General features: G+C 28.7%; 1 protein-coding gene across 1 annotated transcript in view; it reads right to left on the bottom strand.

The window, feature by feature from the left end:
* Positions 1–13,983: 13,983 nt before the first annotated feature.
* The window catches only part of LOC111629122 (AP-3 complex subunit delta-1-like), a gene marked incomplete at its 5' end in the record, with an annotated part of 62,570 nt that continues 52,164 nt past the window's right edge, over positions 13,984–24,389 (bottom strand). The window contains 5 exons of the mRNA XM_023372992.1: positions 13,984–14,985; positions 15,053–15,135; positions 17,416–17,543; positions 19,992–20,077; positions 23,111–23,251. Of these exons, the coding sequence (XP_023228760.1) occupies positions 14,875–14,985; positions 15,053–15,135; positions 17,416–17,543; positions 19,992–20,077; positions 23,111–23,251 (549 nt within the window). The remainder of the gene's footprint in view (positions 14,986–15,052; positions 15,136–17,415; positions 17,544–19,991; positions 20,078–23,110; positions 23,252–24,389) is intronic.

The raw sequence follows: 24,389 nt of genomic DNA on the forward strand, positions 1-24,389 counted from the left end.
ACAGAATATATAGTCTATATATAATTGGTGCTGCGTGTCGCGAGTCGAATGACTTGGCGATTATTTTATTCTCTCGTTATTTTTGTCCAGTGCCTTAACCACAGATTTTTTAATCGAGTCTAACGTACTAACGTATCCGGCCGAATGTTTTCAATGGTGGATATTTTTGTATATCTATATACCAGGTTACTTTCTAACCGCATTTTTCTGCATCCGTTATCCGGTCCGAGATATTATTGTTATTAGTTAGTTATTTGTATTCGTTATTCATAAATGCTTTTGTACTTAATAAAGTTAAATTGTAAGAAACCATATTTTTTTCTTTGAATATTTTAAATATTCGCTCTTTGAAAATCTAACGAAACTCATGGGAATTGACAATTAAAGTATTAAATTCTCTCTCTCTCGTTGTTTGGTTATATACAATTTAGGAACAAAATTCATCGTAATGTTGTAAATATTTTGAAATTTTGAAAATGTATAGGGTGGCCCAAAGATTAGTTAACCGATTTATATTGTATTTTAAGAGTACGCCTCCGTTAACTATGTTTTGGGCCACGCTATATATCTACCGTGACCATAATTTTATGGAGAAAATAAAAGGTAATCTGAAGTGATTTTCGTGGGCTAAAAAACGAAACAACCTATTGTCCCACTGCAGGGATCGAAGTTCAAAAAATTGACAGCTGTATATCACTGATTCGCTATTTTAAAATACAAAACCGGCGTTAAACTAACAACAAAAGACTAAATTTTCTCTTCGAAAACCATCTTAAACGGCAGCAGGAATTAGAAAAATTCGATAAATCTAAATTGCTTCAAATCGAAATAACTTTCCAACATATTAAAAATGAATCTTACGATAGGAAATATATATATATTTTTTTTTTACATTGTCTAACAAAAAACCCCCTAATTCTACAGAGTAAAGTGAAACTAATTCTCTTACCTCTTCGTCCTTACTTTTTACTTTATCTTAGTCAAAAGTCAGTACAAAATAGTGAAAATAAAGACTTTTGACTAAGATTTCCTCTCTGCTAATCACAAACTTCACCAGTACAATAAGTCCTATTAATAAACAAAGTCCAAGTAGACAATATATACACAGAAAAGTGACAACTAATTTATTATATGTTGAAGAGATTTTTTTAAATATCTATTTGGACGAAACTTGAACTTTTAACAACAGGTATATAAGAAAATAATAATAATAATAAGAGATATGTATTCGAATATTTTATCTTAATGCTGCTAGTTCTATAATAATGGAAATTGTTCATTCTAATATGAAATAAAGAAAACTAATCTCTCTCTTCACACAAAATAGAATAAATGAAAAACATTGTTCTTGTTGAAACAGGTTGAAACTTTATATATCAAACGATCTGTTTCGACAGAAACAATAATCTTTTATATCGTCTTTGTGACCAAAAAGGACATTAAGATTTTTCTATTACTCTTCTTCCAAATTCAATTATTTTTTAGGGCACCGAACAATGGTACTCAGTTTTGTACCTCACCAACGGGATGGCCACAAAGAGTTTTGTGTTTTATTTTCTTCGAGTGCGTAACACATAAATAGGGACCGGTTCCCAAATAAAGTCCTCCTGGGAGGCATCTCTTTGGCAGATCGCCCATGAGTTGTGCAAACCAAATTTCAATTTTTAATTGTTTAATATTACGATAATTACTTTTCTAAATAATTCAATAATATTCGTTTGTTAAATTCGGAAGATTATACTCTCATAACTACAAAAAGTCATGCCACATTCGAAAATTTTATAAGAAGCAATCTGAATATTATCTGATATTATTTTTGTTATTGCCAAATTTACAAAATGCCATTGTTGAAATTTCTCGCGACAATTTTTCTTTGTCTACTCTACTATTAACTTGTAGATGCCGATTATTTTTTTTAGATTTTATGCCAATGACTAAAATAAATTTTAAAAATTCTTAAAATCACAATAGCATAACGTAAGCATAAAAACACTAAATAAGTTAGCAATAATTAGCAATAGAATCAATACTACAATCTGTCAGTGTGATAGAATTTACATACTATTTAATGATCACTATACTAATCAATATCTATTTTGATAGGAGAGAATATCCAAAGATATACACAATCTTCCTTTGATGCTGTACTTTCCCCACACCTATTATGAGGTTCGACCACGCTCACAATGGCGGCGACCGGATAGTGACGGACGAAGTCGGACATATCCGAGACTGATCACAATAAAGAATTTCTGAAATTTCTGATCCGGAGATCGAACCTGTGGTACTAGAGCCGTAGACTGACGCTTCACAGCCTTCTGAAGTTACATTAAGACGTCGTTATTGCGTCAAGATTTGTAATTTCGTGAATGTTTATTCCACGTTTCGATTTTGAATTGGGAATTTCGATTAACTCTAACATTTACGTCTCTATTAACGTCATAATGAGGACTAAGTTTAGGTGTTTCCACGCTTGACTCAATGCAACTTTCATAAATTTGTACAATACCTATCTAACGTTTCCAAAAAGTAATATTTGTCCAACTCAGCATCAAAGTATGATAATCATTGCTAAAGTATAACGTATCCTCAGCTAAGATATTGAGTTATTGCATACTGTAAAACCCTTTTACGTCATAGTTGCATAAATTAATTAATGATCATTGATAATAAATTATATTAAAACGTTAAAAATAAATGAAAATACTTAATTAAAATTCACAGATGAAAACTACACTGCATGTAAAGATCAAAGATCAGAGGCACGTCCGTGCAGAGTTCAGGATACAGCAATTGCCAAGCTGTATCCTGACAGTCACTAGAGAGACCTTAATCTCTGAGCTTTAGCTCCAGAGTGCCCACCGGTGGACGAGCGGTCTTCGTACCCTAAACACTGGGAGTTCGGTCGTGGGTTCGCGCTTTGCTAGGACGGGCTTCCGGGTTTTCTCCGCTGTAACGCCTAAATAATGGCCTGTTTCCCTTAAAAAGACCTCCCGAAAGATCCTCCTAAGCAGATCGCCCAAGTATTGCATTGTGTTAACTTAGTAAACAAACTTTAGCTTCAGGAGTTACAAAACATTTATATTTAATTCTAATATCAATATATTTTACATTTAAATTTTTGTATGCAGTTTGGACTAGTTATTAGATTAAGTTTCGCCTAAGAATCTCTCTATCAACAGCAATTTGAAAGTTATGCTTTCAAATTGCTGTTGATAGAGAGATGCTGTTTCTGAATGCTTTATATTGATGAATTCTCAAGATGAATTGAATGAATTCTCAAGATGCTGTTTCTGAATCTTTTATATTGCTATTAAAAATTCGTGAATTATTTTCTAGAAGCAAAATATAATCAATAGTTGAAAATTTGACAAAAATTCGTATTATAAAATCATCTGTATGAAATAAGAAAGAATAAAGAGTGCTCCTTAATAGTGAAATAATTCAATAACTCGTGTTATTTATAAGGCATTGTTTCCATAAACTTGGCTTAACCTTGGATAAGTTTTGATATCAATTTTCCTTTCCTCATTTAACACCAAATTTCACATTGTTGCTCCATCACCACTGACTTTTTATGACAAATGCCACGACAATTTTCACTTTACGATCCGTTTAACCGCAAAAAAATCAGTTTTCGCGAAAACAGTTTCCCCTTTTCAAGCCTTTATTCTAGTCTGTTACATCGTATAAGTAGGATATAATAAATTCAATACTAAAGTTTTATTTTTTTAAAAATTCAGCTCGATTTCTTTTCACTTCAGTTTTAAACAGAATTGGCATTTCATATTATATTGTTTTCATTAATTAATTATTCTACATTTCGGGAAAAACGGACATTATTACAGCTAATTTGTAAAAGATGAAAGTATAATTTTAACAAAGGAAAAAATTATGTAATTCTTGTCATTGAGAAGCTAACAAAAGAAGATCCAAGCGGAAAGCTACAGCATTTATTATGATTTGGAATTTTGTTTCTTTACTCCGATTATGTTATGCAATTGTTTGCCCCAAAAAACTTCATGTAAAGTGTCCATTTTACACAGATTTACCGATGTACGCATGCACACACAAGGAATATCCGATAATCCATCGTTCTGTAACGGATGCCTTCATTACTTACCCCTTTTTGAAACGAATCTTGCATGAGATATTTAATTATATTGTACGACTGTAGGATTGAACGGATACGGCAACTCAATACATGGGTGATCTCCCAAGAGGGTGCCTTCCGGAAGGACTTTCTATGGGAAAACTCGTTCTATTAAAGTGTTAGAGTCGTGAAAATCCGGAAAACTCCATGTGGTTAGCTGCAGTGCAGAAGTTAGATATATGTATATAGACATTCTATGCCTTCTTTCTAGGATGCTTTTGGTATCGACGGCGAGGAAAGAGAAAACTGATGCACTTGGGTAGAAACGAAGAGTTTTGACTGGTATATTTATACTATTTTGTGAACGGCTGATTCTTGCTGTAAACGACTCATCCTCTGAGGTACAGTCTCCAAGTGCAAATTTATCAATGTCACCATCAAACTTTAGTAGACTAAATTCTTCTTCTTTTTACTTTCTTGTTTTATTTTATTAATTTCTTAATGTATTAAAATAAATAAAACAAATTAAATAATCAATATTAAAGAAATTATTAACAAAATAAGTTACTTAAAGTAATTAAGTTCGAATACTCGAATTCGAAAAAAGTGATTTTCGCCATCTCTAATTGTGATTCTCGATAATCATTAAAATTATTTGTCTGTTATTAATGTTGAATGATAAATTATGAGACGAGTCCATCAGTGTTTATTTATGGACAACCATAAACAAACAATAATGGAATCCATGAAAAGCCTAATTAACACAATGTGAGCTGGTACTTCGCATTTCTTCGTAGAATAACTATTAAGAGTGGACTTTCCTTTTATTCATCAGTGCCCGAGTAGATATAAAGCCATCGAACGTTGTTAATCGTGGGTTCGTACCTCACCAACGAGCTGGCCATATGAAATTTTCCGGGATTTCTTCATGTTTCTATACCTAAATAGGGATCAGTTTCTCATAGAAATCTCTATGAGATCGATCTCTTCCCACCCAAATGTTGCAATGCCTTATTTTATTAATTCAAAATACTGTTTATTTCTCTAAACAAAGCATGTAATCAGTACAAAATAAATAAATTACTATTTTAAGAGCGGCCAGATAATTGCGATAGGGCCGACAGATATTTCAAAAGTTAATCTGTATATACAAGAAGGCATTGGGAGATTTTTTCAATTAGTTAATTAATATCGTCAGAAAGTATCGTTAAATAAGAAGCAAAGAAAGATAAAAGATTAACAAATAAAAAAAGTAAGTTTGATTAAAATGAGAGTTGTGTCCAACGGAAAAAGAATAAAGAAAATTACAAATATATCAGAATAAGAGGAAGTGTGCTTGATTAGGAAAGTGTGGAGATAGATTTATAGATTCGATCAAAGATTATTTGAATTTATTCTTTGTTCGTCGTCCCACAATAATACTTTGAAGTTGTGCAAAGAAACAAGCTGTTTCTGTTTACATCATTCAAAGTTATTCCTGCCGGTTATTAATTATCCAGTGTTTTCATTTATAAATATAATAATTGCGTCAATCTCTTGATTTTATTTTTAAAAAAAGTCGCGAGATTAAGAAGAATGTGTATTAGAAAATTCAAAAATAATTTCATTGTTTATTGAACATAAAATATAGCCATAACGTAAAATATAATGCTAATACTTCTAACTTAATATGCAGTAAAATTGCTCTACGATCATAATTTTAAAAATTGTTATTTGTAATATACTAAAATATACTAAAATAGAAGAAGACAATACAAAAGGTTGAAATAAATTTTTAAATATTTAAACAAACGCTAAAGAATTCTTCCGATCGCGATTTCAAATTTTTTACAATAAGTAATCAAAGACAAATACTATTTAACAATCAATATAAGACGAGTATTATATAGAATTTAAATTGAAAACGTCGGCTATTGCTAAAACACAAACAAATGGAGTGAAACAAATATAGCCTCAAGTGCTTGAACCATGTCAAAAATAGTCCCAAAGTATATATATGTGTGTTACGAAGAATCAAATATAGAAACGTATTCAAATTAATAAAGAAACTGCAGAAGAGGAAGTATTGCTTACGGTTCTCCAAAAGATGACAATAGTTATGTCTGGCATGCTCTAGTGATCCGTGCAAATATGTTGAAGAGAATTCAACTTCTTGTACGAGAAATGAAGCCGAACGGGTCAAAGAGTAGAAACCAGACGAAGCGAATAATATCCACTTCTTCGCATTATATATTATGCCTATAATATTTGACCGATTCCAAACATTTAAAATGCAACAAATACATTCATATTTTTAAAATTTTCATAATTCGGATGACCCGAGAGCACTGAGAGAGCTGTTTTCCATACCCATCGTGGGTTGGGTTAGGCCCAAATGCAGAGGATGGATGATGAGACGGGTCCGACGTATCCGCAACAGACCACCTCCAAAATTCCTGAGGTTCTCCATCCAAATTTGATCCTGAGTGCCCAAAACAATGGGCGTATGTCTTTACCTCCTCGACTATCCGAATATTTCAATTATATAGCTTTAAAGTATATATATATATGCACACCCATTTACAAAAAACACCCAGAGTTGCCTGCTTACTGCAGGTAATGCTATCAAGAGTTCCTTAACATCGCTACCCCAGTATCCTTTGAAAAGGCTCTCAGGGGCTTACTGTGCTCACAGTTTTCAGTCTACCTGTTGTCTTCGGATCCTTGAACACCATGCAAAGTCCATATGACGCAGTCAAACAAATTATGCACAACTGACAAAATTTGAGAAAGGCCATATCTTAGAGCCGAGAAAAGCAGGTTGGCCGTTTTGCCAAATTTCCCACCATCCAACAGTAAATGAAATGACCAATTCTGACCCGATTGAGAGAGTTGTTGGGCAGTAGATACGCGAGGATCCATATATACTGTGGGCAGGCTCTGGACACCTCAGACAGTCTGTTTCATTTCAATAATCCATGGCTTTGTAGACATCAGGGTGTTGGAATGAGAACAATTAATAGTGGTATTGTAAGAGTAATTTTATTTATTTAAGACTCATTACTTGTTCATATAAAATAAAACTATTTATAAATAAAATGTGTTGAAAATATAATGCGAGTGAAGAGTTATAATTCTTAAACACACTGATTAATGGTTTAACAGTAAATGAGATACAATTAACAACCTTTCAGGCCATTATACAAACGAATAACTATTTAAATTGTCTGTCCTCATCAGATATCGCATTAAAACATACAATAAAAAAAACCAATAGACATTATACTGTTTACTTCAATCTCGTAGCCGAAGAGGGTTGCTATATTGAAATATATTAAACCACGATAAAACTTGAAACTTTTCTTTGCGTTTGGTAGACTATTGATTAATCTACGTGATCTGGCAATATTAGCTAATAAACGTAAAGAAACAAAACAGATTTAGGCGATAATTAATGATTTCGCAAACGCGAAAGTCCGGAAAGTGATACTAAAACATTCGTTGGTACAAGAAACGGCGATAAAATTAAATTTTATTGTCTGAGAAAAATCGAATTTAAGAAAAAAGGTGATTCAATTGAAAAGAATTCGAATACTGTAATTTTATTTAAAAAAAGAAAATACTTTTATTGCTCATGTTTTTCACGATTGGAATGGGAGATGGTAAGGGTGGAGCTACTCTACCATATAGGCCTACATCACTAGTGCACTCAATCACACATACACGCGCAATTACATTCTACGTTTGATCGTGTTTATTGGATTTCCAGATGGAGAAGATGGTGGAGATGGGTTCACCCTCTAAAACATCCCTAAAACGCATCATCATCGGACTCAAATATTCTTAAAGTTTCAGACTACTATATTGATTAGAAGAGGAGGAAATTTGAATTACAAGATTTGAGACATACAAAGCAAGTTAAATGAAAACATTTAATAAAAGTAACGAATGTTCTAGATGCAGAAGTTCAAAAGTTTAAAGAAATAAATTCTAAAAAGTTTCAAGTTTTCCGTTGTGATTAATTGTTCGAGTTTCGCAACGACAACTTTATCTGAGAGGAGAGAATAGTTCCTAAAGATATTTTAATTTTATGAAATCACTGTATTTCCAATTTATTTTGTTTGTAAAATTCTAAGTAATATATAACGATTACTTATGAATCTAGCTTGCTATTAAACTAATTTAATTTATTTCCTTACCAAATTATATTTAAAAATTTTTAAGTACTGTATGTACTGTACTGTACATAACAATTTCTTGCCTGACACCCATTAAAACCTATCTGCACCACTGTCTCAAACACTATATTGATAAAAACAAGTATTTTCTATGCAATAAGTTTAACAAGAGCATCTAGACACTAAAGATCATATAAATAGCTATAAAAATTATAACTTTAATGCTTTTCAATGCTATATATCATAGTGCTAGAAATAAGTAAAGTTAATACACATCAAATAAAACTAAAGATTTATTTTGAACAAAATTTTTCCGGCTCTTCCCGGAAGCAATGTCCTTACATCATCTAACAAGTATGACATCATAAATCACGAGTTCAGGAAAACGAGACACCCTGTGGAGTAAGGAAGGGACGACCGTCATTACATGATGCTTGCACGTAGTTCTACACTAGACGGGTATTCAATCAAAACCATTTTTTAAAATATCCTGCATAAAAAAACCATTATTACTATCCGGATAGTCGGGACTCTAATGTAACACTCAAGGAATGTGTTCCTAGAACACGACAACGTTTGTCTGATCAAATTAAATAAAAATGTATTGATACTTGGATTATAAAGAACTCTTCAAAATATTGAATTTTAAAACTATAGAACTATATGAGAAATTATTTTCTTAAACTGAAAATTACATACATACAGTACTCTAGCCATGTAAATACAAGTACAATTCTACTCTTGATTTCTCTAATTAGTCTACAATTTATATAAGATTTTCTTCTTGCATATCTAATTATGGCGAGCCGTATGGCCGAGCGGTCAAGGTGGCAACCTACCGCTCTGGAGACGACCCGGGCTCGAATACAAACGGGTCGAAAAATCCCCAGGAATTTCTCGGGAGGTGGTCCGTTCGGATATGTCGGGTCCCATCCCTCACCACCCGGCGGCCCCATTGTGGACCTGGCCGAACCTATAATGGGCTTGCAAAAAGAAGCCCTCTTAGTGCCCACAGGGCGGAAAGAGTAAAAAAAAACAAAAAAATCTAATTATGATAAAGAAAACTAACGACACAGCTACTAACGACATATTCTTCCTGGCATTGTGAGTACTAAAAGATACCTTTATAGGGTAAGTCCTTTATGATAATCAGATCAGTAAAGGGGCATGTGATTTAATCAACGGCAATTTTTAAAACGTCTGACATTAAAAAAAGTTCTGCAACGAGTTGCTTAACTTTCCAGCCAACATTTAAAAGTTTGGTGACGCCATCTGTTATGATATTAAAAAGCTTACTTTTTTAATTACTATAAAATGGCAAAAGTCTAATCTAGAAGGTAGGAATGTGTTTTATAAATACTGTAATTGCAAATACTTTACTGGAGATATGACACGCGACGCCCCTTCGACCTTTAACCATCGAAATTTACTAACATCAATTCCCCTAATATATGCTGTATATAATAATGTTTACTTAAACTCGATTAGAATATTAAAACTTTTTAATCGGAATTTTCAAGAGATTACAATATTTTGTGGTTTGCCGGTTTAAATATTACTCCTTTAACAATACGTCTAACGCAAAATGCAACTAGTTAATATAAAATGAAAATGGAAATCTTATCCATAAAGAAATCACAAGGATCTGAATCAGAGTTCGTGTTGATTAAAATTTAGAATTGGAAATTACATTTATTTTATGAATACATTACAATTTTCTGATGTCAAACACAGAAAGTAATGCTTTGAGAACAATGCGAAGCAATTGAATATTTTGATTAATGCGATATAATTCCGTTTATTTACAAACCTGCCAAACAATGTAAATTATTGTGCCAAACCGATGAAGACTTCTTTTTGTAAAACAGGGGCAAAATTCATTTATAGTAAGTCTATATAATTGAATTTATTCTAAGTGAAAAACAATTATTAATTTTATATTTTCAAAAGATTTTTCCTTCTCTTTTCAAAAATATTTACTAAAAACACTAAAGCTTATATTTTTAAATAATTTTAAATATCGATTTCATCTAAGGATTATACCAAGAACTTTTTAACGAATTGCTTTTCATTTTCGAATACAAATTGTGAATAAAAGCAATTCCAAGAATAGCTTATTTTTATACAAAGAAAATATCCTGGAGCAAACCTCAAAGCCGAAAATGTAACTAATTTACGAAAATTTATGATAAAGATTTCAGCACACCTACACACAATACACAAAGACATTCAGGTAATGCTACTTCTTATGCAGAACGTGATGTTTCGGCGCTTACNCCCCAGCACACGTATTTGTAAAATATAAGTAACTCGTACAACATGGAATTCATATAACACGGAATTATCTACGGTGTTATGGGGGGTCTACTGTAAATTAATGCTAAATTTAATAAAATTTTAATTCCGTTATTGTTTTTTAATTTAAATTCCAAATTATTAGTTTTTAAATTATTAATTACTGCTTAATATTTTTGATTTATATAACATTTAATTTACATATTCAACATTATTCAATATGTAATAATTATACAGAGGGGATGCAAAAGTAGGTATACAGTTGTTGTTTTGAAAACAAGCTTAGTCAAACCAATCTGATAGCATGCTCCACAAAAGCGAATCTAATATTAATTTTGTTTAAAATAAATTTTTATGAATTCTTGGAATCAAGTAGTTGTTCAGAAGAATTTTTCACTGAATATACAGTAAGGGATATGGTTTATAGATTCCAGAGGATCTGGGTAGTTTTTACTATAGCTTACAGTGACTGTAAATGAAAATGTTCAGTTCCCTTTTGCACATGTGTGTGGACATGCACAATAAATGGATTAATGGAACACATCATCTGAGAGACACAGAAAAGTCCTACCATAAGCACTTCACTACTATAGTGGAGCATGCTAAAAAACATACAGGGAGAAAAAAACATTTATTTTTATGTACAAACTAGCTGTTACATGCGACTTCGCCCGCAAAGATTTTGCAAGCTAACCCCATTTATATTCAGTATTTCAACAGCCATAGTAATTGTTATATAACACCTACCGCTGAGAATGATGAGAATTGCTGAGAATCAAACAAACTATTTTCAATTTGATCAATTTTCTGGAATGTTTACAATCATTCTATAATTGAACCAATATGCAATAACAAATTAGAATTTAAAATAATTTGAACATTTGGTTAAAAAATTGAAATATATAAAAATATTTATACCAATGTCTGAAATGTTATCAATTTAATACACCTACGTACCCAATGAATACTAGTTACTTAGAAACGTAGTTGAAAACAAAAATTGCATCTAAAAATAGTGCAGTAGAAGCTGTTCTTCCGGTTAAGCCTTAATGCTCTCCCTCTCCCCCCGCGGGAGAATTTCAAAAATCCCTTCTTAGTGTGCGTTTTCATGATGTACCCTTACTGTGTACCAAATTTCACCTGTTTAGGTTCAGTGGTTTGCTCTGGGCGATGATGAATCAGTGACTCAGTCAGGACAAGTAATTTTATATATTCAGATTAAATCACAAATAAGGAATACAAACTAATAAAAGATAATAAAAATAATAATAACGAACACCAAACATTTGTATTTTTGCACCCCCCTGTATATTATATCCAATATTTAAATGCTTAAACTTAAAAATAAATAATTTACAATAAGAACACTGTTTAGTAATTGCATTAAAGTTAATTTAATTTTGATATTTAAACTTCATATAAAATGTTAATTTATAATTTTTTTAGAAAAACATAAATATGACAAATCAGTTAAAATCATCTTAAGTATGCTTATTTTGTATCTATTATAAACATTTTATAGCAGCTAACATGTATCCTCTACATAAACAAGTAGATTTAATCTTAAAACATGCTTATGAATCAATATGTGGCATTATTGCTTCTAAGAAAGCAATACTATTATCATATATTTTCATTTCTCTATAATGCATTCTGTATATTATAAATTAAAATTCACTTTAAAATATTTATTAGTTCTAATTTAATAAATATAAATTTAAAATTACATANGCTATTCATTTTCGAATACAAATTGTGAATAAAAGCAATTCCAAGAATAGCTTAATTTTTATACAAAGAAAATATCCTGGAGCAAACCTCAAAGCCGAAAATGTAACTAATTTACGAAAATTTATGATAAAGATTTCAGCACACCTACACACAATACACAAAGACATTCAGGTAATGCTACTTCTTATGCAGAACGTGATGTTTCGGCGCTTACCACCACCCAAATGTATTGTAGAATACTGCCACAGTGTGTTTTCTTTAAGTGCTGACACGTTGACTTCTTAGGTGTGTGTTAATTAAAACATTGTAGCAATAAGTACAGGACAGAAAAAAAAATAAATCAATATTTTAAAATCCCTTTCACTTTGACTAGAAAAAATTTCTTATTTTCTGGCAGATCTTTTTTCATTGTTATCATATCAAATTAAAAAAATAATTAGTAGTTTTACAGAGAACAAAGATTAGTTTTTTTACTACTACTAGTTTTCTGTATTGTAATATGATCAGAAAATCATCCAGAACTTATGGATAGGAACCACTTTGGATCCTGACAAAATTAATGTTATTTTTACTAATATATTTACAACATTAAGGGTGATTCAACTTCTATCCAGTTTACAGATAATGAATGAAGTGTGTGTTATGTTTTTTTCTCTAAGTACCTCCCTCTATACACTGATACTTCTCTCATCGTTTTGGCAACAATAGCTTGCTTGAGGAATAGAAGTATTTTAATTAACTGAAGAGCCACTGCATAACAAACTACAAAGTTACAAATTTTTTCATGCAGTGATTCTTGTCTCACAAGACTTCCTATAAAGGACCAAACAGGCAATAATTGAGTAGTGATGGATCTGGACTGTAGGCTGGATGATCCAGATTTTTCCTAACCAAGTCCATTGGTTAGGAAAAATTAACCCCCACTGCAGTGTCATGTTCTGAAACCAGTCAAAATACTTCTAATTCAGCAGGCATACCATCATTGCAAAAATTATGGGAGAAGTGTCAATATATGGAAAGGTACTTAGGGGAAAAACAAACTGGAACTATGTAACATACACAATTCCATCATTATTACTGAAATTCTGAAGTAGTTGAACATCAACAGCTGAGCCATGGATGATGTCATGTTGTTTTTGACCATAAACTACTACACAAGCAGCAGTTTTTGCTGTATGACATGTAAACTTAAACCCTTGTATCAATACAGTATATTATTTAATAAAAAAAACATTGTATGTATTTCATTTGTTCAAAAAACTGGGTCCTACTCTATCTCGAGCCCCCATACAAGCTCTCTGCAGCCCCGTAAAGGTTGATTTGATAACTTAGAATAAAGATATTAAAAAATTTTGCATTTATTCTAATTAGATTGAATCTTACTGAAGTCATTTTGATTTACAATTCTTAAAAATCTCTTTAAGATACAAATTTTATAACTTGAATTGTTAAAAGACTACATCATCTATTTTTCTTCTGTTTTGTTTTTTATGGTGTGTTTTATGTTTGTAAAAATATGTGTACATACATACACATAATACAAACATGCAACCAGTATACCAAATTAAATATATTACCGTATATTTACATATAAAAATATTTACTTGCTGCTCTAGTTTGTATATTTATAAATAAGAAATTTTAACTACTGTACGTATTAAGTGATTTTCTAGTCAATCATTATTTTTAATTAAAGTATAAGTATTCATAAACAAAATTTTATCAATTTGGTTTATTTCCATCATTCTGATAAATATTTACAAACATTATCAACAAGAATAGTTATTTATATACTTCAACTATTCATTTCCAAGCAAGACCTTCTCTTGTTAACATCAATTCTCCTTTTTAATGGAAGGAATTATTAGCCAATAATCAATAAACAATGTGAATAATATGAGGCACATATCTGACACCAAATAATTTGTTTTGACAAAACTGCAAAGAGTTTATATTATTATTTTTCTTTCATTCTCTATTAATGTATACTACTTGATTGTTATAACATAATAATTCAAACAATTATAAGATGAATCAATGAAATAAGTATTAAAATTGTTCCAGATGATTTAAATCTAATTTGATGATAAATTTTATAAAAATAAAGTTTACAGTATAATTTACCTTTCTTATCTGAAATAGATATTTTTTATATCATTTATCAATTTTCAAATGTACATTTTATCAAAGTACTTTCAATATGAGATTTAATTTTATACAATGTTATTAGAAATGTGAAGTACAACTATTTTCCTTATTTTTTTTTTAAAAAAGATCAGAAATTACTTTATACAGAAATTTTTAAATAAAATTCCCTTAATTTTTATAAATTAAGAATAAATGTCCAACATATTCAATATTATTTCTTAAAGGAATAATATAATCCATTTATAATTGTAAATATTTTTAACTGATTAGGAATTTAAGTTAAACTTACGATTTCTTTTAGAATGCTGACAAAATATTGCATAATTTAACAAAATATTCCTAATCTTTAACTGTGCAATCCATTCTTCATATTTTACTGGAATGTGTCTGGAGTCAATCCAAAACTTTCAAGTTAATTTTTTTGCATAAAATATTAAATTTTCTTTATAATTATGTTGAAATTGAATTCTGTGGACTTAAAATCTGTTTAATTTCATCTAATAGACTGGACAGTAATTGGTCATTTGTACTTTTTCCATCCACACTCAACCTGTTAGGATTCTGTTAAAAACAACAAATTAGTAAAATTTAAATAAAATTTTAACTAATTAACTATTAACTAACTTACCAAATGTTTGACTAGTAAACATATATGATCATCTTGGATTGAGCGACTATAAAGAGAGGCACTAAGTCCAACTTGCTCCACCACTGTAAATATATAAATAATTAAATCATTACTCATTATAACAGAAGTTAAATTTATTTCAACATAAGTTTCATTCAATTTGTAAATATCTAAATTGTTAAAAACTGTAGGAACATTTTTTTTTAATAAATATAATGCACTATAGATAGAATTTTATATAATGTACTTTTTAAGAATCATCATAAAACATATATACTGTGTACACATTAATGCCTACTTAAAATTGCCCATTTATATGACTTTCTTGCTTAAAAATCTAATATTAAATCAAATTCAGAATAATCTTCATATATTTAAATATATGAGTACATGGAATATAATTTATGTACTTTGTTCTTTTAATATATTAAGAAATTTTACATCTAAGAAATGTATTTCCAATTTAGCAATTTACCTCCATAGTAAATGCTATTTTGTAAATAATGTAATTAAAATATTTTTTCCATTTAATGACAAATCACTATAACCAGGACAAAATGAGCTGTATAAGCAATATTGAACTATTTGTCTGAATATTAATATTGCTTAACATTCAGAACAATATATGAATGTTAAACAATATTGTGTGTGTCAGCCACTAAATACGATCATTAAAAAGTTGCAAATTGCAAATCATCATTACAGTGAAAAGAACAAACAAGTACTCCTTCAGCAAAATTAATTATGTTGTAATATCCAGGGTCCGTACAGGTAATTTAATCTGTGATTCCCTGACTTTCCAGGTATGTATGGACCATGAATATCTTTCTAATGTTTGCAACTTTATTAAGTACACCAAATGTTTGTTTCAAGATAATTACTCCTAATGCCAAAAATCTAGTATCAAGTTAAAAAAATAATAGAAAATATTTTATAAATAATTAAAAACTAGAAAAAATAGAAAACTAGAGAAACTATAAAACTAAAACTAGAGTTCAAATTTTTCATTCATTATTATTTATATATAACTTCGTATTACTAATATCCAACGGAGAAACTTAATACTATTCATTCATATTTTTATACAATCCTGCTGTTCAATATACTGCATTTCCTTGATTCTAAGAGTTTTTTATATAATCCATTTTTACTTGTCTGAAATAGATACGAGTCTTACAATTGATGATATCTTACATTTGTAGTCAAAACAACAAGAAGTTGCTATTACGAGTAGATTACGGGGTGATTTAAGCATCAATAATGACTTTTACTGTACTGCTCAACAGTCACATTAGTTCAAATGAGCATTGTTGATGGTGAATCTGTAATTTATACACCTTAACATTAAAAATGCTTCAAGATGACATTATAATACATCATTAAAACAAAAAGTTATTGTATGTACATGAAAATATAGCAACTGAATGTTATCTATTTCATGGCATTTGTAGTCTTTCTAACTTCTTGTTATTGAATAAAACTAATAAAACTGCTTATATTCAAAATTTTTCTCTCTAAAAAGATCTTAAAATTCAGTTTCAAATGATTGCTATGTCTTACAATCCAAGAAATATGGTATATATAAAAGATATTCTAATTTTTTTTCACATAATTTATCATTAAAAGAACTGTCATTTTAAATAAAGCTTTAACATTTTTTAAAAAGTCTATTATAAAAAAATCCAGCATTGAGTTGACTAACTTTTCCAGCAACATTTAAACTTGCATCTGTTACAAGATTTTATTTTAAAAACTCTTTATATTGTTAATTATTATAAAATGGTAAAAACCTTATTTCCAGGGTAGAGATGAGTTTTATAAAAAAAATTGTAAATGCTAATAACAAGTAAAATCTTCCTTAAGTCCAACACCACTCAAGACAACTCCCCTCTATCTCCCCACTTCCTTGATCTTCAACCACCAAAATTTTATAGCATCAATTTCCTAATACACAAACCTCTCTGTAATTTCAGAAATTTTGAATAAAAATCACAGGAGTTATTAAGCTTCAAAGTGGGTGAACAGAAATTGTGCCCCCAGACACGAACATCCATGCATACAGGAAAAAAAATCCCCAATTTTTTTTTGCATTTCTTGACATTTCAAGGTCCTGAGTCCAAAAATAAAAAATCTTGGGCAGTTATTTTTGACTGTGCCATACTTTCCCTCTGCTATATATAACAGCAGGAAAAGTAAAATCAGCATTGTAGAACTGTTTAGAATATAAAAAAATGTTTCATTCATAGAAAGCATGCAACTATTATTATTAAACTGTTATAAATGCTTTGTGAACAGTTAACTTTTTTGATATGAAAAATAATTAATAATCATAAAACTTATACAATATCAGAATTTTTACATACCTGTAAAATGGCAATAAAAACATATTTTGGAGAGAATGTGTGAAAATTCTAAATCACCAACAGATTCTAACTGAAATGAAGATTTAACTGTTAATTCTGCACTACTTAAAAGTTCTGCAAAAGTGTCCCTGAAAATATAAACAATTTTACATTACTTTATGTATTTATTTTTATATTACAAGTTATGAATATTTGATATGAATATAGATTATCATTATAAAAATTCTGAAGACATTAAATTCAATTTAAAAAATTAATATCGATGTGAAAAATTTAACCCTACCTAATAATGTCTGTTGTTTATATAACTCAGACCATCAAAGTAAATCATCATTGATTAAAAATGGCCAACAATATTTATTTACATAATAAAACCATATTGAAGAAACAAAAATTGTCTTCATAAGTTCATCACTCACAATCATCAGCAGGGAAAAAAACAGTTTTCATTCAGAGATAACTTTTTATTAGAGGCTATACCTCATAAAATATGTAAAACAGTTAAAAACATCTACAAGCAACAATGTCATTGGCCATCTCTGAGTAAAAACTGATTTATTTTTATGTCTGGTGATTGTAACAAATTTTTTTGTTCCTTCAATATAGTTTTAATATCGCATCATTATTGTTTTTAAAAACTATATTGAAAGTTAAAATGAAGTGATTCATGTACAGTTAAGATTCAACTTTATTCTAACATAACAAATTAGATAATCAAAAAGCAAATACACAATCTAGCAGGCATAAGATGTTTATGGTTTAATAGAAAATGCTGTACCTTTTATAATGTCAAGTTTAAATTATTTCCTATAATAAATACTGAAATTTGTAAAATTATTACTTTCTGTAGTTAAAAAAAACATATTACAAATCTGACTAAAACTAAACTTTATATCTTGTAATCAATCTTTGATAAATAATAATAAACATTTTATTATTATTTATTAGCCTAAAATTTATTATACAGGGTTCAAAGGAAAGTCCATAGACCACCTTTAACTTTTAAACCACTTGTTGTAGCACCACAGAAGTAATTGGCACCTGAATGATAGTGACCATGCATAATTTTTATTGAATGTGATTTTAGCATGACTGTTGAAATACAGAACTAAAGATAAAAACTAACTCAGAAACTAACAGGGTAGGCAAAAAAGTCCAATTACAAAATGATACTTGATTCAGCAGAAACAAAATGATATTTGATTCAGCAGAAAATAACAGTAAACACTAAGAAAACATTGTCAGAAATCAGATTTTATGCCATTTAGCAACAGAGTTATTAAATATGGTAGTTGTATGGTATGGCCACTATAGTCACCTGACTTAATACCAATGGACTTCTTTCAGGGATACCTGAAAAATGAAGAGAGCACTATAGAATCTTCTACCATAGTAGATCTAAAAAAATGCATCATCAGCATCTGTAATTCTGTAACCCTTACAATGCTGCATACTGTTCTAGATGAAGTTCTATCCAAAATCCATAAGTGTATTGACATTGATGGTGTACACTTTGAACACTGTGTATTTGGCAAGTTAGTTGCACCTGTGATGCACAAACTTTGCATTACATCTGTGTTGTTTTGTGCATAAATGTTATTAAATTTCTTAGTATTTTCTGCTCTTTCCTGTAAGTGTTTCTGCTGAACAAGATATCATTTTGTACTAAGTGAGCAAAGCTATTTCTTTTTGTAATTGGACTTTTTTTTGCCTATCTCTGTTAGTTACCAAGTTAGTTTTCTTTACTTTAGTGCCCCTGCTGAAAAAATACTGAAGTTGCATTCAATGGACTGCATATGGTCACTCTCCTACAGGTGCCAATTACTTCCATTGCACTATAACAGATGGTTTAAAGTTATTGGGATGAACTGATTTTTCTTTGAATCCTGTATATCTTAATAAGGAATATGCAATCTAACATGATAAATTATATCAATAATAAAGAAGTATCACCTATCACTAAATATGTTTTAATTTTGTGTTTTTAAATTTTGTAATTTTAAATGTGTTTTAATTTTTTTTAAATTCATATCAGTGATTTCTTTTTTTTTATTTAAAAAATTTAATTTACTAATCTTTGTGGAAGAATTTCTAAATTATGTCAGAAATAATTTAAATAATAATAATTTTATAACAGATAATTCAAATAATGATATAATGAAACATTCTTAGAGGTTTGTTGATGCCCTTATCAATTTCAAGTTTTCCTTTCAGCAAAATTAAGAATTTTCTGAAGTTAAAAAACAATTAGTAGTAAAGAATCATCATCAACTTCCTAGACTATCATAATCTTTATTTCATAACACATTGTAATAAAGTAAAAACCAAAAAAGTTACATAAACATCTAAATATTGTCTTATTTATTGTGAATAGTAAAAGAGTTCCGAATATTTCAGAACATTTTTACTTGTTTTTATTTATAGCATTTAAGTGAAATAAGATGTTTATGTGTTACATCTTATTTCACTTTAAGTGTAACTATGTTTTAGTTTTTATTCTCTTATAAAAAAATAATTCTACTTTGTTAAATAAATTCACATTTTATTTCAATACATAATAAATAAAATTTACTAACCTTTTATACGTTGTCCCAATTAAATATGATGACACAGGAAGATGTAATTTAAATTCTAATTTTTCATGAGTTGATCCTATTTCAGTCTTCAATTATAATAAATTTAATCATATTAGTTTGTTTTTCTCATAACCATAAGATATGTAATTATGTATAAAATAAATTCTAAATTAAGTGAACAAAATAAAACAAATATCGCCAAATATAAATAGAAAAAAATCTAAACACACTAAATTTTATAAAATTCTAACAAAAATTTATTGATTCTCAATTAAGTGTTCTTATCAATTTCAACTTAAACTTATTTAGGTTTGAAATTATTAAAATAATTTTCAACATATGATTTTAGAACAAGATAAAAATAAAGCTAAAAATCTTTTCATTTTATAAGTTTTTAATTATTTTAATAATTAAGTAACATTTAAAGACAAAAATTTTTAAATTTAAAATTGTGCAAGGATAAACATCTTATTCACAAACAGCATTATATATATGATATGAGTAATTGCTTTGATTGTCATAAAAATTATTCCTACTATGAATATATACTGAATATCCACTGAGACAAAACATTCTTAGAAATAGAAAAGATAACACTACAGAAGGAAATATATAGATTATATGTCATTATATACAATCTATATATTTCATCAAATTAACAATGTATTCTATATTCATCAAGAATTTATGTCAGTAAGAAAATGAGTTGGACACAGATTACATAGTTCCTTAACTACTATCATAACATATCTTATACAATACTTGCACTTATACGAATATAAAAAATTTTTCTATCTTATAACTTAATTTTCAACCTCTCAAGAAACATGTGCCAACAATAACAATGTGTCAATAGATAATCATAATCATTTCTATAATCTCATTATTCAGAGGAGTCTTTATTACATGGTAGCATACATATGTAATTTTGAAATTTTTCTCTGAAAAAATTTTTAATACCTATCAAATAAAATTAAAATGCTACTTGTTTGTTATAATTTACTAACATTTGTTTTTCATTTATATGCCATGTAAATAAGAATAACTATTATTGCATTAATGTTTAATTTTTCAGAAAAAAATTTTTTGGATGACTTTTTGTTCAAATTATTAGTTTTTAAATTATTAATTACTGCTTAATATTTTTGATTTATATAACATTTAATTTACATATTCAACATTATTCAATATGTAATAATTATACAGAGGGGATGCAAAAGTAGGTATACAGTTGTTGTTTTGAAAACAAGCTTAGTCAAACCAATCTGATAGCATGCTCCACAAAAGCGAATCTAATATTAATTTTGTTTAAAATAAATTTTTATGAATTCTTGGAATCAAGTAGTTGTTCAGAAGAATTTTTCACTGAATATACAGTAAGGGATATGGTTTATAGATTCCAGAGGATCTGGGTAGTTTTTACTATAGCTTACAGTGACTGTAAATGAAAATGTTCAGTTCCCTTTTGCACATGTGTGTGGACATGCACAATAAATGGATTAATGGAACACATCATCTGAGAGACACAGAAAAGTCCTACCATAAGCACTTCACTACTATAGTGGAGCATGCTAAAAAACATACAGGGAGAAAAAAACATTTATTTTTATGTACAAACTAGCTGTTACATGCGACTTCGCCCGCAAAGATTTTGCAAGCTAACCCCATTTATATTCAGTATTTCAACAGCCATAGTAATTGTTATATAACACCTACCGCTGAGAATGATGAGAATTGCTGAGAATCAAACAAACTATTTTCAATTTGATCAATTTTCTGGAATGTTTACAATCATTCTATAATTGAACCAATATGCAATAACAAATTAGAATTTAAAATAATTTGAACATTTGGTTAAAAAATTGAAATATATAAAAATATTTATACCAATGTCTGAAATGTTATCAATTTAATACACCTACGTACCCAATGAATACTAGTTACTTAGAAACGTAGTTGAAAACAAAAATTGCATCTAAAAATAGTGCAGTAGAAGCTGTTCTTCCGGTTAAGCCTTAATGCTCTCCCTCTCCCCCCGCGGGAGAATTTCAAAAATCCCTTCTTAGTGTGCGTTTTCATGATGTACCCTTACTGTGTACCAAATTTCACCTGTTTAGGTTCAGTGGTTTGCTCTGGGCGATGATGAATCAGTGACTCAGTCAGGACAAGTAATTTTATATATTCAGATTAAATCACAAATAAGGAATACAAACTAATAAAAGATAATAAAAATAATAATAACGAACACCAAACATTTGTATTTTTGCACCCCCCTGTATATTATATCCAATATTTAAATGCTTAAACTTAAAAATAAATAATTTACAATAAGAACACTGTTTAGTAATTGCATTAAAGTTAATTTAATTTTGATATTTAAACTTCATATAAAATGTTAATTTATAATTTTTTTAGAAAAACATAAATATGACAAATCAGTTAAAATCATCTTAAGTATGCTTATTTTGTATCTATTATAAACATTTTATAGCAGCTAACATGTATCCTCTACATAAACAAGTAGATTTAATCTTAAAACATGCTTATGAATCAATATGTGGCATTATTGCTTCTAAGAAAGCAATACTATTATCATATATTTTCATTTCTCTATAATGCATTCTGTATATTATAAATTAAAATTCACTTTAAAATATTTATTAGTTCTAATTTAATAAATATAAATTTAAAATTACATATATAAATAAAAAAATAACTATGAACTTTATATTTTAATAAAATTAATATAAAAAAAAAATTGATTTTGCAATTTTAATGGTTTAATATATTTTTTACTCAAAAAAATAAATAAATAAATAAATAAGAATAGTCAAATTAAATGATTCATAATTCAGAAAGAATCCAGTTAGCTTATGAAATGATATAATTTAAGTATTTCATAAAAATATGAAGTTATGATAATGTAAAAACAAATGAATCATTCTAATCTCATCAAACTAAATAGATTAAAAAAAACATGTAAAATTTTAAAACATTTAAGGATAACAACATTACACAACTAAACTATATTTTATATTTCATTATTTTAAATAATTTACAAAAATAAATTGTAAAATAAAAATGAATGCATCATTTTTACAAAATACCAATATACTCACCACTATCATATAAGTAAAAGTTCCACGTAATTTTTGTGACATAATGATGCTATCTACATTAAATATAAATTGTCCTTCATTCATAGTTCCAGGTGGCAACTGAAATGGAACTTTAATACCATCTTGATTTCCTCCATCAATCTGTTTAAATTTATGAATTAAATTATTAAAGCCATTTTCTACTAAATAATTTATATCATGAAAATCTTTAAAACTTGGCACCGTATATTAGAGTTTTAATGAAAAATGCTTTACTTCAAGCTGATAAATAACATATAAAATACTAACATTTTCAGTTCATGAAAACAAAAGTCATCTTTAGCAAAATAAAAATATAACTTAAAATATATTTAAATTAAAATAATTTAAAAAGTATACTACTACTATACTTATAATCCCTAGTGTTAGGATATCTAAGCACTAAAAATCATATAAAAAGTTATAAAAATTGTAACTTATATGATTTTTATTGTTGAGATGTCCTAATTTTAAATCAGGGGTGTCCAACCTTTTTGTTTCTCTGGGCCACATTGGAAAATGTCATGGAGTTTTGGGCCACAAGTGTATTATATATACTTGTGGCCCAATCCTTAAATATACTTGTATATTTAAGAATTAACATATCTAGATTATAGTAATAAGTATTAAATCTTTATCACAAAAAAGGATATATTAAAAAATTACTTCTACAGACACTTCTAATTTTTACTTAGAAATGGATAAATTCATTTATTATAAAGGAGACGAACAAAAATGTATTTGAAAAACACAAATATTTGGGTCTCTAATTAATAAAAATTGACAAAACACCATTTTAAAATGCATTTTTATTCGACTAATATATTTATAAATAAGATGTAGCCCAAAAAATAGCCAATGCGCCAAATGATATTTTTTACGGCAAACTAAAAAACGGGTAGCCAACTTTGGCGCAAAGTAGCCAAATCATGCAAACCTGGAATAAATACTAAATAAAGCCGGAGTTGGACTCAAAGGATTATAGACCCAAATGCGGGGAAGGGAGAGAAAGGACAAAAGATAAAGAAGTGAGGAAAGTTGGAAAATTAAGGGTCCATATTTGCATAACAGAAAGTCTATTTAATCTTTCTCACTACGTTTTATCTTTTGGCCTTTCTCTCCTTTCCTCGAATTTGGGACTATAATTCTTCGAGTCTCAACTTTAGATTTATTTAGTATTCTTTCCTCATTCACACATTTCCAAGTATTTGAAAATATTTCCTTTCGACTCAAAAGTAAAATACATATAAAGATTTACGGC

This window comes from Centruroides sculpturatus, unplaced genomic scaffold (assembly GCF_000671375.1).
Source record: "Centruroides sculpturatus isolate CEXI.00-Female unplaced genomic scaffold, Cexi_2.0 scaffold639, whole genome shotgun sequence".
Lineage (NCBI taxonomy): Eukaryota > Metazoa > Arthropoda > Arachnida > Scorpiones > Buthidae > Centruroides > Centruroides sculpturatus.